The sequence below is a fragment of the Natrix helvetica genome (genome assembly GCF_964273705.1).
Source record: "Natrix helvetica genome assembly, chromosome: 1".
NCBI lineage: Eukaryota > Metazoa > Chordata > Lepidosauria > Squamata > Natricidae > Natrix > Natrix helvetica.
Window position 1 is genome coordinate 352761347 of NC_138548.1, and position 14580 is coordinate 352775926.

A 14580-nucleotide genomic window follows, 5' to 3' on the forward strand; every position below is an offset into this window, starting at 1 on the left:
CGTTTTCAGCTGTGACGGCCTCCTGCAACCCTCTCCCAGTGAAAATGGAGTTCGGGAGCCTGTTTTCGTTGCCAGAGGCGCTACAGGCCAGTCCTTCACTGTTTCCAGGGTGGCTCCGTGGGCTACATCGAAGCACCCTGAGGGCCGGATCCTTGAGTTTGACACCTTTGACCTAGAATGTAGAACTTTAGTATCTCGTCAACTCATTATAACATACAAATTGCACCTCCTAAATATTCAATAGGTCATCAACAAGGTCATGCTAAGATTACTAGGGGATGATGTGAGCTGTTACTCACGGAAAGCAAATGAATGTGTGTTTGGAAGGATTAGCAGTAAAAAGAAACCAGGCCACCAAAGAAGTAGCTGGACGCCAGCCAGAGCATAGAACAGCTCCAAGAACTGAAAGATCGGAAGATGTGGATAGATGTGGCCCATAGAGTCAGACACGACTGAATGGATAACATCATCATCATCAATCATCTTCATCATGAAAGTGTTGTGGCCCACCAGCAGCCGATTCAGACAGTGAGGAGTTTCGGGAGGAACATGGACTAGTCATGGAGCCTGGGGAAGGCTCTGATGAGTGCTCTGCATTGGAGGCAGAGATGGGGCCAGGACCATCTGACAGTTATCAGCTGCCTTTAGAGCCAGACATCAGTGCGGCAGACAAACAGCTGGAGCCTGTTTCCAGTGTGCGCATGCACAGAATTGCCAGACCAAGGGAACAGTTAAAGAACAAGGGTTGGCTTGGGAGTAATAAAACTTAAAATCCCTTCCAACTCTGTTATTCTGTATTTGCTGGGCTGTTCACTGGTCCAAAAGAACCAGTTGTCCTGATCATTGCCTCACACTTGGCAAACAGAGCTGTCAGTCAGTGGAACAGGCAGCCCTATGACATGGTGACTTTCTCCACCCTGAGCATAGATAGGGTTAGATCTCTATGGCATCTCCCAACTCTATGACTCTTCCCTGTGGATGACACCCAAGCTCTTTTGCATGGCTAGCTCTTACCAGGTGCTGCTGGGGGTGGTGATCCAAGCTCCATAAGACCCATTACTTTTCCGATAAGTGAGGATTCTAGTATAGCCTGCAACGCAAACAACGAAAGAGAGAAGAACTTAATGGTGCTTTTTGAGACGGGGAAAGACTGGTTTGCTATCTGCATACACTTTCAATTGAGGGCTTACACCATTTCTTGTTGCATAGGCTAGACCAGACTTCCCCAATATTTCTGGCTTTGTGGACCGGTGGGGTGGGGGTGAAGAGGATGGAGCATCTGGAAAACATGTATGTGTGCAGCTCCATTTGCACAAGCGGCATGTATGCATGCCTGCCGCTCACTTAGATGGAGCGTGTGCGTTTGCCGGATGTTTCCGCAGTCCAGTTGCAAACCCCTCATGGCTGCGGCTCACAGGTTGGGGATCCCTGGGCTAGAGGAAGGATTTGACCAGGCGCATTTAATAGAGAATTGTTGATTAAATAGAACATTATCAGCTGGTCATTGCTCCAAGGCAGGGGTCTCCAAACTTGGTAACACTAAGACTTGTGGACTTCCACAGTGGTGGGATTCAGCCGGTTCGCACCTATTCGGGAGAACCGGTTGTTAACTTTCTAAGCAGTTTGGAGAACCGGTTGTTGGAAGAAATCTCATTTTGTTTTTTCCCACTTTACAGGGCTAATCCTGTAAGGAAGGCAGGAAGGAAACACTCTGGTGTTTCTAGCCTAATCTTTATTGCCCTGCTTACAGAAACTGCCTCTTTCTGTAATAGCTAAGGCGAAGCGCCCATCGACATGAGTGACGTCAAGTTGGCCACGCCCACTCAGTCACATGACCACTGAGCCATGCCTACCCAGCTGGTCATTAGGGCAGAGAACTGGTTGTTAAATTATTTGGATCCCACCTCTGTTTCAACTCCAAGAATTCCCCAGCTAACATGGCTAGCTGAAGAATTCTGGGAGCTGAAGTCCACAAGTCTTAAAGTTGCCAAATTCGGCTCCAGAAAAAGCCAGTAGGGTGATGATACAGATGTTAATCAGTTAGTGCTGGTGCTCCTTTTCAATTTATCAGCTGATACGGCCCAAGGGGTATCCCCTCCGACGTTCTCATTATTCCTAAGGATCAGGCAGCCCATCCTCCTGTGTGTGTCATAGCTACCTGTGCGGAGGTTTGCTAGGGCCATTTCTTTGCTTTCCGGTTTCAGGTGGAGCCACTGCTCCGTCTGGTCCAAGTAGTGCATGGCATAGACCGCGGGGGCCATCAACACCATGGTCTGTTCCGCACATCCGTTTGGCACCCGCAGCAGGGAGGAGATGCCATTGGGATCCAGGGAACTCTGAAGGGTGTCAACAGGGACTGATCCTGTGTGAAGATGAACAAATGGTTAGGTAAAGGTAAAGGTTCCCCTCCCACATATGTGCTAGTTGTTCCCAACCCCAGGGGGCAGTGCTCATCCCCATTTCAAAGCCGAAGAGCCAGCGCTGTCCGAAGACGTCTTCGCGGTCATGTGGCTGGCATGACTAAATGCTGAAGGAACATGGAACACTGTTACCTTCCCACCAAAGGTGGTCCCTATTTTTCTACTTGCATTTTTTATGTGCTTTCGAACTGCTCAGTTGGTATAAGCTGGGACAAGTAACGGGAGCTCACTCCGTTACATGGCGCTAGGGATTCGAACCTTTCTGATCGACCAGCTCAGTGTCTTAGCCACTGAGCCACCGCGTCCCTCTTAATGGTTACCCGACTGCAAATTAGACACTTGGCAACTGGCCTGTACTTCTGACGGCTGCGTTGACTCTGGGATCATGGGATTGCCATTTGCAATCTTGCCAGTCGACTTCCAACAAGCGAAGTCCGTGGAGGGATCTGGATTCACTTAACGATGGTAGCACAGAATGGGGCTTCAGAGGGCATGGTCATGCGGTGACTTACTTTATGACCGTGCCACTTCGCAATGGGCTAATTGTGGTCATAGGTCGAGGACTAGCCGTAATGAAATCCTGACAAGTCCAATGGAAGCTTCTTCTTAGCTTCACTTTTAAAATGGGATTGAATGGCCAGGCGTATGAACTTGGGGACCAGGCTGTAAAACGTTTCAGTGTATAAGAAATTATGAACTGGAAGAGCCATAACAAGAAGTCAACCAATGGGAATTGTTTGGTGACTGAGACACAAGATCTGTTGTGAGCCATGGGAGACACCTCGGAGCCTGGGCGTGGCTTAGCTTAACTATTCTGTGTATATAAGACTTTGTTTGTCTGTGCTTGGTTCTGGCTTCTTGTCCTTGTCCTTGCTACATTTTCTGCTCCCTATCACATTGCAAGAGCTGCATGGGTATTGTATACATGCATCATATTTATTTTTATTCCTTTATTCCATTTATTTCCAGCTCATTTCACCGCAACATGCAGTTCTGAGCCAACAAAGTTGGATCAGAGTCTGCTCAGTAAAAATAAGAAAAATACATCGATGCTGGCTATCTCATTTTGAAACAGGCAGAACAGTATACAGTTAGCATCTAAAAAACTCCATCAAAAGCTAAATCAGCTTTCTCCAATCTCATGTCCTGCAGCAGGGTGGAGTGATTCCTCCAACTATTCCCAAGGAAGTATTCCCAAGGTCAGCAACGAATGGAAAATCATAGGCCATTATTTTTGAAGAGCAATAAAGACGATTAGGGCGCCGGAGGCTAAAATTATGAAGAATGGTTTCAGGAATTGGGTATGTCTAATCTAGTGAAAAGAAGAAGTAAGGGGTGACAAGACACCAGTGTTCCAATATCTAAGGGGCTGCCACAAAGAAGAGGGGACAAAATTATTATCCAAAGCACCTGAAGGCAGGACAAGAAGCAATGGATGGAAACTAATTGTCAAACCTGAAGTGAACCTGGATGAGGCCATCTTTATGGCTTCAGGGTTGCCAGAAGACGTGTGTGTGTGTGTGTGTGTGTGTGTGTGTGACAGTTAGCTGGGGTTTTGTGGTCAAAACAAAAAGTTTTCCTGTGGGAACCAAGGACATTTCAACAGGTGGCGGGGAAGAAATGGAGCAGAGTAACCAAGCAACCGACCTGCACCTCTATTGCACAATGGGACTGAAGAGTGGGGGGGAAAGGGGGAACTTTCACTTTTTAATTAGGTGAAAACGGTGGGAACTTTCAGAGTCAGTTTTCACCAGTTGTGCCCATATGATGTACCCAATAAATTGTTCTTTGAGGAATCTACCTGCCTCGGACTTCTGCTTTCAATGGGTGCCCTTACTTGGGTCGCGGACACTAATCAAGGAGAGAAGCAACCTAGAACTAAGGAGAAATGTCCTGACAGTTAGAACAATTAATCAGTGGAACAGCTTGCCTCCAGAAGTTGTGAATGCCCCAACACTGGAAACCTTTAAGAAGATGTTGGATAGCCATTTGTCTGAAACAGTATACTGCAGTGGTTCTCAACCTTCCCAATGCCGCGACTCTTTAATACAGTTCCTCATGTTGTGGTGACCCCCAACCATTAAATTGGTGTCTCAGTTCCTGAGACCGTCGAAAATATGTGTTTTCCGATGGTCTTAGGCGACCCCTGTGAAAGGGTCGTTCGACCCCCCCAAAGGGGTCCCGACCCACAGGTTGAGAACCACTGGTATACTGCTTGAGGAGGGAGTTGGACTAGAAGACCTCCAAGATCCCTTCCAACTGTATTATGCTATTATTCTATTAAGAGGGCCCAGTTGCAGAAGCTTATCTGAAATGACACCACTGCAGCCCTGGTAGTGAATAGAAAGCTAAGCCAGCTTGGCATAAAAACCCTCAAATTTGCTCTTCACCTGTTAGGCGGACACTCATCTTGAAGTCTCCATCAGGAATGGCGTTGGATGGCAATTCGCCTGAAATCTTCACAGATCTGGTCAGCTCTCCTAATCCAAACAAAGGATGGTTAAAAAAAAATTAAAAATTAACTCACTATATTGCCCCAATGCGGCATCTCCTAAAGCCCTCGCAAATCATTTAGAAATTGTGCCTCTGATAGCTTCCTTCCCCATCAGAAATAACATCCTTCAACCAGACATACCAGATGTTGGAACAGGTGTACAAGGACCCCCCTCCCCCCCCCAAGAATTTTTTAGTGGCGAAGGGTAATAGCTGTCTAACTTTTCATTTTCATGCCAGTGGAAACTATATACCAGGGTGTTCTTACCCCCCCCCCCCCTCCACGCCTGTGAATAAACCAGAACACAGGCTTGGCTGTTTGCCACTGTTTAATTACTGAGATAACAAATCCTTTGGCTGAGGGCCCAGACAACTCACGTTCAATAAAACAACCCAGATAATTCAAATGAAGCCACGCAGATAGTCCAAACAAGCAGACACAGCTAGAATACATAGATTTTCTTAACTACTAATTCGAACGGTTGTTTCCTGCAAATGTCCCCTCCCAACACCTCACCTATAATCTCTCTTGGGAGGGACCAATCCACAACCACCTGTGCTTAATCATCTTCTGTGAGTCTGCCTACGGAGTTGCTGCTTCCATTTCTCAGCCCTTCTCAATCTAGCATCAGGGACAAACTGCCTTTGATCCTCCCCACTGCTCCATGCCTCAGGCGCCTCCTGGTGGCCAACCAGCCTCTCTGGTCCCTGCTCTGAGTCTGAACCCTGCACAGGGTCCTCCACATCGTCCAGGGCGGACTCATATGGTTCCTTGCTATCCGAGTCCATCAGCAGCTCAACCGGATCCTGCTGGGCCACAACACAGGGATGGCGAACTTCACTGGGAAGGGAGTCTGCGCGCTCATCAGGGATGCGCCCCAGAAGAGTGGGCATGCACATGCTGGGAAATGAACTTCCAGTTTCTGGCATGCGCACCAGCCAGCTTGTCTTCCAGTTACTGGCACGCATGCGTGTGCGATGATCAGCTGCCGTCGCACATAGGTACAACGGAAACTGGAAGACCAGCTCTTCCAATTTCCGGCACTGGTGCATACACAAAAACACAGCTGATCGTTGCACACGCATGCACACCAGAAACCCAGAAGAGGAATGGCTTTGCATGCCACTTTAGGCATGCGTGCCATAGGTTTGCCATCACAGCTACATACTATGAAAACTCTGATTCCTGTCGTTTCTTGTGTGTTCAATCATATTTGGCCAATAAAGAATTCTATGCCATGCCACGCCATTCCATCTTTAATTGGGTGAAATGGTGCACCACGCGGTAAAACGTTTTGAATCAAAGTACTTCAAATGGGCTAATTTACAATCTGGCAATCACGAATCTCACGGGATTGAAAATTGGCTAGTTTTATAAAACACTTTATGAAAGAGTTTTAGGACGTGATATAAAATATCCTAAAAAGAATTCTTATGCTGATGTTTGACTGTGCTAAACCTGAGGCATTTTTAAGGCAGATGCACTTCTGAATGAATACCTGAACTTTTAAGAACATTTAAATTACATTAGAAGTTCCGTCACTGTTGAAGGCGTTCAGAAATCTGATAAGGAAATATTTTCTGAAAGGATGAGCCAACAGGTCAATAGATCGGGGGTGTCAAACTCGATTTAGCTCACTTAACAACCGTTTCACTTAGCACTGGAAATTTGGGGCTCAACTGTGGTCGTAAGTCGAGGACTGTATTGGAAAGGACTTCAGTGCTATTCTGGAGTAGTGAATCCCGATTTTTGCGCGTCTATTCGCTGAAGTAGTAAATAAATTTTTTACCACTGACACAATGTCTTACCTTGGTTATCAAGAGGAATGGTATACTCTTCTACGCTGATGGCACCCTCTTTCTGAAAAGGGAGAAGAAATGAAACAGGTTTGGCTAAGCATCAGGGTTTTTTTGGGGGGGGGGTAATCATATTTTTAATTAAGAATCCTAATTACAATAATAAAAGCAAATCTATCAAACTAAAAAACCCTAAAAGGATAAAAAGACAAAGTAGAAAGTGCAGAAAGGAAAGAAACAAAGAAAATGGAAAAAAGAGAAAAGGAAGAAAAAAGAATAAAGAAAAAAGAAAAGAACTTTATGAAAAATTGAATCTATAAAGAAGCAAACTTGAGTTGGAACCTTCTTCTCCTTTAATTTCAATCTTTAGTTCCTTCTAGTTCCCTTCCACTTTTAATTTTTACTGTGGCTTACGTAGCTATTACTACTACTACTACTACTACTACTACTATTATTATTATTATTATTATTATTATTATTATTATTATTATTATTATTATACTACGATTGTATCACAGCGGCCAGTTGATTCGCCGGATTTGGCATTGATTACTAGTCGGGCCTCACCCAGGGGTCTAGGACGTCGTAACGTATTTTCGTAATATACGTGCAGATCCAAGCACTGCAGCTTTTTGCATTTGACTGATGGTGATTTTGTCAATTTTTAACTGTTTTAAATGTAATTCCAGTGCTTTTGGAATAGCACCCAGTGTGCCGATTACCACTGGAATTACCACTGCTGGTTTGTGCCATAATCGTTGGATTTCGATTTTTAAGTCCTGGTATTTCGCGACTTTTTCATGTTCCTTCTCCTTGACCCTGCTATCACCTGGTATTGCGATGTCTATGATTGTAACCTTATTTTTCTCAATCAGTGTGATGTCTGGTGTGTTATGCGCTAGTATTTTGTCTGTTTGTATATGAAAATCCCACAGGATCTTGACCATCTGATTTTCGGTGACTTTTTCAGGCTTATGTTCCCACCAGTTTGTTGTTGTTTTAATATTATAATTTTTGCACAAATTCCAGTGGATCATTTCTGCTACTGAATTGTGCCGCAATTTATAATCTGTCTGCGCGATTTTTTTACAGCAGCTGAGTATGTGGTCAACAGTTTCATCAACTTCTTTGCAGAGTCTGCATTTGGCATCATCAGAGGATTTTTCGATTTTGGCCTTAATGGCATTTGTTCGGATAGCTTGTTCTTGCGCAGCCAGGATTAGTGACTCTGTTTCTTTCTTTAATGTACCTGTTGTTAACCATAACCAAGTTTTTTCACTGTCCACTTTATCTTTTATTTTTTCCAGAAATTGACCATGCAATGCTTTGTTCTGCCAACTTTCCATTCTTGATTTTATCACATCTTTTCTGTATTCTTGCTTCGTCTGTTGTGCCTTCAGTAGATTTTTGTTCTTTACTTCGATTAATAGATGTTCTTGACTTTCTTTTAAATAATCAGCTGGTGCATGTTTTTCTTCTTCAACTATTTGCTTCACTTGTAATAATCCTCTGCCACCTGATTTTCGGGGCAGGTATAGTGTATCAGTGTCACCGCGTGGATGTAAACTGTAGTGCATTGTCATTAGTTTCCTGGTTTTTCAGTCCAAAATGTCCAAATCAGCTTGTGTCCAGTTAACTATACCAGCTGTGTATCTTATAACTGGTATTGCCCAGGTATTTATGGCCTTGATTGTATTTCCACCATTTAATTTAGATTTCAAAATTTTCCTAACTCTGTTGGTGTACTCTCTCCTGAAAATAGTTTTTACTTCTCCATGTTTGATGTTATCCAACTGCAAAGCGCCTAAGTATTTGTAGGCTTCATTTTCGTTGCATTTAATTAGTTGGCCATTGGGCATTTCAATTCCCTCACATGTAGTGATTATGCCCCTTTTTATGAATACAGTGGCGCATTTTTCCATGTCAAACTGCATTGAAATATCGGTGCTGAATACTCGGACTGGGTTTGTCAGTGATTGGATTTCTATTTCTGACTTACCATAGAGTTTCAAATCATCCATATATAATAAATGTGAAATTTTTTCAGCTTCTTTGGCTGTTTGGTAGTCTAATTTCATTTTTTTAAAGATTACTGATAGTGGGATCATCGCGATGATGAAGAGAAGAGGTGAAAGTGAATCACCATGGAAAATTCCTCGCTTGATATTGACCATTCCGTAGTTCTCATTCCCTACTGCCAACTCAGTTCTTTATTATTATTATTATTATTATTATTATTATTATTATTATTATTATTATTATTATTATTATTATTATTATTATTATTATTATTATTATTATTATTATTATTATTATTATTATCGAGTGATAAAAGATGAATGGTATTTGTGAAGCAAGTGGGCACAGTGAATCTAGGCATAACTAGTCAATGAGGTCATCCATCTGGAGGATTTTGCATAAAAGCTGCGGGATATTTGCATCTCCTCCTCCCTAATCCAGAAAATCTCTATAAAAGTTGCTGTGTGAACTTGGTGATGTGGGTTTTTTCTTTTCTTTTCTTTCTTCTCCCCCTTTTTTTTTGGCACTTTAGCAGGATTTACGAAGCCTTTGTCATCTGAAATCGCTATCTTTAGCTATGATTAAGAGTGGAGTCAGCCAGGATTTCCTGGCCATTTCTGATCCTCCTTCCTCTGACTTTGGCGGTATACCAGGCAAATTTCAAAAGGCAAATTTAATCCTTGGCTTGGAGAAGACTCGATGATGATGATGAAGAAGAAGAAGAAGAAGAAGAGGAAGAAGAAGAAGAAGAAGAAGAAGAAGAAGAAGAAGAGGAAGAAGAAGAAGAGGGGGGGAGGGGGAGGAAGAAGAGGAGGAGGAAGAGGAGGAAGAGAAGAAGGAGGAGGAGGAGGCCGAAAAGGAGGAGAAGGGGAGGAGGAGAAGGGGAGGAGGAGGAAGAGGTGGAGAAGAAGAGGAACAGGAAGAAGAAAAGGGAAAGGAGGAGGAAGAGGAGGAAAAAGAAGAGGAGGAAGAAGAGGAGGAGGAAGAAGGAGGAGGAGGAAGAAGAAGAAGAAAAAGAAGAGGAGGAGGAAGAAGAAAAGGAGGGGGGAGGAGTAGAAGGAAGGGGGGAGGAGGAGGGGAGAGAAGGAGAAGGTGAAAGAGAAGTAGTAGTAGTTATCAATTCAGTTATGTCTGTCTCTTGGCAATTCTATGAGCCAGGTCTCTCCACATCTTCCAATCTTGCACTATTTAAAGAAATATTTTACGCTCTGGCTGGTGTCAGCTTTAATGGTGTTAAAGAACAGCCACCGTGTTCTTTGGCGGCCCGGTTTCCTCCCTCCCTACCCTGGCTAACTTTTCCTGACATACTTGCTTTCTCCAGTAAATTTCCTCGTGTGATATGGCCAAAATAAATGAGGCACAGTTTTGTGATTTTGTAAGATTCGTTATCCTGACTTTACACCATTTTACACGTGGAGCAAGATTATGGGGCACGTGTTACCCTGCGTGCTCTAAGTAAAGCTTCTTACCTCGACTCGTAACTTCTTGGAAACCTTGTCCCCTAGTCCCCATTCGCCGGCAGCAATAATAGTGATGGGGATGTCATTCGCCCCCGTGGGCACCAGAACAAAGGGCACAGGAATTGCGGAGTTCCCTGGCACCTCCACCTTCTGTTTCCGTGCTGGCCCAAATGTTGCTGGGGAACAGATGCCTTCCACCGGCTCCAGATATACCAAGACCTACGTCAAAAAAAAAAGAGAGAGAAACAAGATCTGTTCAAATATTAAATGTCTTTTCCAAGAACAACCAACCACTCTGATACTGAAACTGAGATGGTGACTCATATATTTCTGCTTGTCCTTATTTTTCTAAATTACCGGTGTGTGTGTGTTTTTCCTCGATTTATGACCACTTGTTCTTCCGCCATTCTATATTCCAATATAGAATAGAATCTATATTCCAATAGGGAATAGAATCTATATTCCAATAGGGAATAGAATCTATATTCCAATAGGGAATAGAATCTATATTCCAATAGGGAATAGAATCTATATTCCAATAGGGAATAGAATCTATATTCCAATAGGGAATAGAATCTATATTCCAATAGGGAATAGAATCTATATTCCAATAGGGAATAGAATCTATATTCCAATAGGGAATAGAATCTATATTCCAATAGGGAATAGAATCTATATTCCAATAGGGAATAGAATCTATATTCCAATAGGGAATAGAATCTATATTCCAATAGGGAATAGAATCTATATTCCAATAGGGAATAGAATCTATATTCCAATAGGGAATAGAATCTATATTCCAATAGGGAATAGAATCTATATTCCAATAGGGAAAAGAATCTATATTCCAATAGGGAAAAGAATCTATATTCCAATAGGGAAAAGAATCTATATTCCAATAGGGAAAAGAATCTATATTCCAATAGGGAAAAGAATCTATATTCCAATATGGAAAAGAATCTATATTCCAATATAGAATAGAATCTATATTCCAATATAGAATAGAATCTATATTCCTTTTCTAATTCAATGCCTACAAAACCCAATACTCTAGAAACCGATCTGGTTTCATCCTCCTAATATTAACCCGCAATATTTTTTCGCATCGTTGTATGGATTTGCACATCACTTACGTTGAGTGGATCAGACAGGTAGTTATATAAGACTGGTCGAAGCTCTATCTGTTCAAACTGTTTCACGGAGTAGGGCAGCCGGAGAGAAATGTGGAAGTCTTGGAAGACTGTAATTTTGAAAGGTTCTGAAACACAAATCCCTAAAAACACAGGGAGAACTCAGCATTAGCAAAGAGAAGCAGCTGGATAATAATGGAACGCCATTGCTAAACAAACACATTAAAAAAAGAAATAAGCAAGGCATGGAGCTAAGGAAACGTAAGTATGGTACGGGAAGTTTAAATATTGAACTAAAAAGCCTCCGTTTGACTGGGAAGATCCTGATACAGATAGAAATGGGGGTGGGGAATCTAAGAAGGTCCTGAAGATGGATCAGACTATTAGTTCATCTAAATCAGGGATGTCAAACTCAAGGCCCACGGCCCACATCCGGCCTGCGAGGGGCTTAGATCTGGCCCACAGGACCAGGGGTGGATTCCAGTTTTCTCAGGCATGCACAGAAGCAAAAAAACCAAGATGGCACCACCTATGGCGCCGCTGATAGAACCAGTCCGGGGCCTGGCAGGCCGAGTTACTACCTACTCGGCCGAACCAGTCCGAACCGTTAGGAACCCACCTCTGCGCAGGACTGCCCTGGGAACAGCGAAGGATCGGCCCATGATGTCATATGCACAGGGGTGGGCTGCTATGGGTTCATCCGGGTTCGGGAGAACCCGTAGCTAACGTTATGGCCGGTTTGGAAAACCTCCAAATCCCACCCTGGATGACCCCACCCACTACACTCCGCCATGCCACTCTACCACGCTCCTCCCAGGAGTCTCCACGCAGCCCGTTTTGGATGCGAGGTAAATGCAGGGCCTGCGCGGAGGCTTGGGAAGGGAAAAAACCAGGCCCCCTGAAAGGCCTCTGAAGCCTGGGGGAGGAAGTTTCTGCCCCCCCCCCCCCGCCAGCAGTGCAGGAGGTCAACTAGGTGACGCCCATCATGGCCACGCCCATAGAGCAACCAAGCAGAGAACCGGTTGCTGAAATTTTTGAAGCCCACCCCTGCATACGCAGCCCTCCTGAGCTCCATTTTAGCTGGCAGAGGGTTGCAAGAAGCCATTGCAGCCAGAAACAGGGAGCCTGTTTTCACTGGCAGAGCATTTGGGCCACCACAAGTGCCCCGACACAAGTGTTGTCGAGCTGACCACGCCCATCCCAGCCCCCTGAGTTCAAACACAACCTTGATGTGACCCTCAATGAAATCGAGTGTCAACTCTCTGTGTTGACATTCCATGCAGAGCGTCAACGGAGCAGGATCTCAGATTACAGTAGCTGGGTTGAGATGGATGAAGCTATTGGGTAACGTGATTTATGACACAGACGGAAGGGAGGAAAGTAACCCAGGCAAAGTTTAGAAGCAGATAAAGAAAGCAAAAAAGATGGCTGCGAATAAGAAATGCCTAATGAAGAATGCCTAATGAAGCTGTTAATAAATCACTGCTTTTTGTATTATAATATCGGGTCGCTTATTATGAAGCAGGCATCGTTAGGGTACTTTACATCGAGTTTGACACCCCTGATCTAAATCCAGCGCAGGTAGTCCTTGAGCTACAACCGTAATGGAGCCCTCCCATTGCGGTTGTAAGTTATAATAGTCGTACACTCGGCTGACCTGTTTTTACAATATTTTTTTTGTGGCAGCTGTCATGCAAACGCATCAGTCATAAAACAAATTGCACGGTTGTTAAGCACACCTATGTTTGCTATGTCATGGGTGTGCTGAAAATCGGGAATAACAGATAGTTTCCTTGTAAATCGTAAAACGCAGTTATGTGACCGTAGGATGCTGCCAACAGCTATAAATATGGCCGTGTTGCCAAACGCCTGAAGTGCGCATGACAGCGGGAGTCGGTGGGGTGAGTGTAATGACTGTCAGAGCTTCAGATCCATGTCCAGATCAAATGGTTGCTAAGCAAGTGGTCATAAGTCAAGCATTAACTGCATTTGACTCATCCTAAAGAACCTTCCCGACTCAGCTCAAAAGCCACTGGGGTGCAGGTGCTCCATCAATAAAGTTGTTTTTTTTAATTGTCTGGATTTCTATAAAGACTTGCCTTGAGCTGAAGGTTGGCCTGGAAGACCTCCAAGGTCTCTTCCAGCCCTGTGATTCTGTGATTTTTCCTAAGTTTCTTCTTCTGACTGTTAAGCGATTGGGGGGCTCCTCCCTTTTTTTGTCTGATTATTTCACAACTTAGACTTAAAATAACTTTATGGTCGCTTTGAAAGTACCCTATTCGGCATACATTAAAATGAAATTGTGTTGCCTACAGCTCTCAAAGGGTCACCACCTCCAATGTATACTAACATGGCAGAGAAAGAGAGAGAGAGAGAGAGAGAGAGAGAGAAGGGAGTGAGGGAGAGAGAAAGAGGAGAGAGAGGGAGGGAGAGAAAGAGAAAAAGAGAGAAAGAGGGAGGGAGAGAAAGAGAAAAAGAGAGAAAGAGGAGATAGAGAAGAGAGAGGGAGAGAGGAGAAAGAGAAGAAAGAGATGGAGGGAGGGAGAGAAAGAGAAAAAGAGAGAAAGAGGAGATAGAGAAGAGAGAGGGAGGGAAAGAGGAGAGAGAGAGGAGAGAGGGAGGGAGAAAGAAAAAGAGAGAAAGAGGAGATAGAGAAGAGAGAGGAGGGAGAAAGAGAAGAGAGAGAGAGAGGGAGGGAGAGAGAGAAAAGAGGGGGAGGGAGAGAGAAGAGAGAGAGAAGGGAGTGAGGGAGAAAGAAAGAGAGGTAAAGAGGAGAGAGAGAGAGAGAGAGGTAGGGAGAGAAAGAGAAAAAGAGAGAAAGAGGAGACAGAGAAGAGAGAGGGAGGGAGAGAGGAGAGAGAAAGAGAAGAGAGAGAGAGAGAGAAATATGCATATAGCCACATACCGGGGTGGTAGGTGAGTGTTTATTATTTTACTACCATAATTTATTATTTTATTATTATTATCTTATCATTTTTATTTCTTTTATATGGTTTTTATATCTGTGGAAGCCGCTTTGATTCGCCATGAATCTTGCAAGTTCCCCAGAAGGATGGCATAGGGTAGTGATGGCTAATATTTTTCTAAAGGTGTGCCAAAATTGTGCGCAAACATGTTAGCGGGCGGGCGCATGCATGCTCACCCACCTGTACATGCGTGTATGCCTCATCCCGTGCATGTGCACTTGCCCACCCCCCATGTGTGCGTGTGGGAGTTTTCGCCCTTCCCAGGCTCCAGAGGCTTTCCTGAAGCCTGGGAAGG

At 44.0% G+C, this 14580-nt stretch overlaps 1 protein-coding gene and 1 long non-coding RNA gene across 2 annotated transcripts in view; one reads left to right on the forward strand and one right to left on the reverse strand.

Annotated features, from left to right (window-relative positions):
• Positions 1–14580, forward strand: part of LOC309383178 — a 474080-nt gene that overhangs the window by 180377 nt on the left and 279123 nt on the right. The window lies entirely within an intron of this gene.
• The window catches only part of LOC309384223 (complement C4-B-like), a 91174-nt gene that overhangs the window by 27577 nt on the left and 49017 nt on the right, over positions 1–14580 (reverse strand). Inside the window, exons 20-25 of the mRNA XM_081937464.1 lie at positions 11323–11462; positions 10199–10408; positions 6723–6774; positions 4811–4900; positions 2159–2362; positions 1015–1090 (exon numbers count right to left, since the gene is read on the reverse strand). Coding sequence (XP_081793590.1) covers positions 1015–1090; positions 2159–2362; positions 4811–4900; positions 6723–6774; positions 10199–10408; positions 11323–11462 — 772 coding nt within the window. The remainder of the gene's footprint in view (positions 1–1014; positions 1091–2158; positions 2363–4810; positions 4901–6722; positions 6775–10198; positions 10409–11322; positions 11463–14580) is intronic.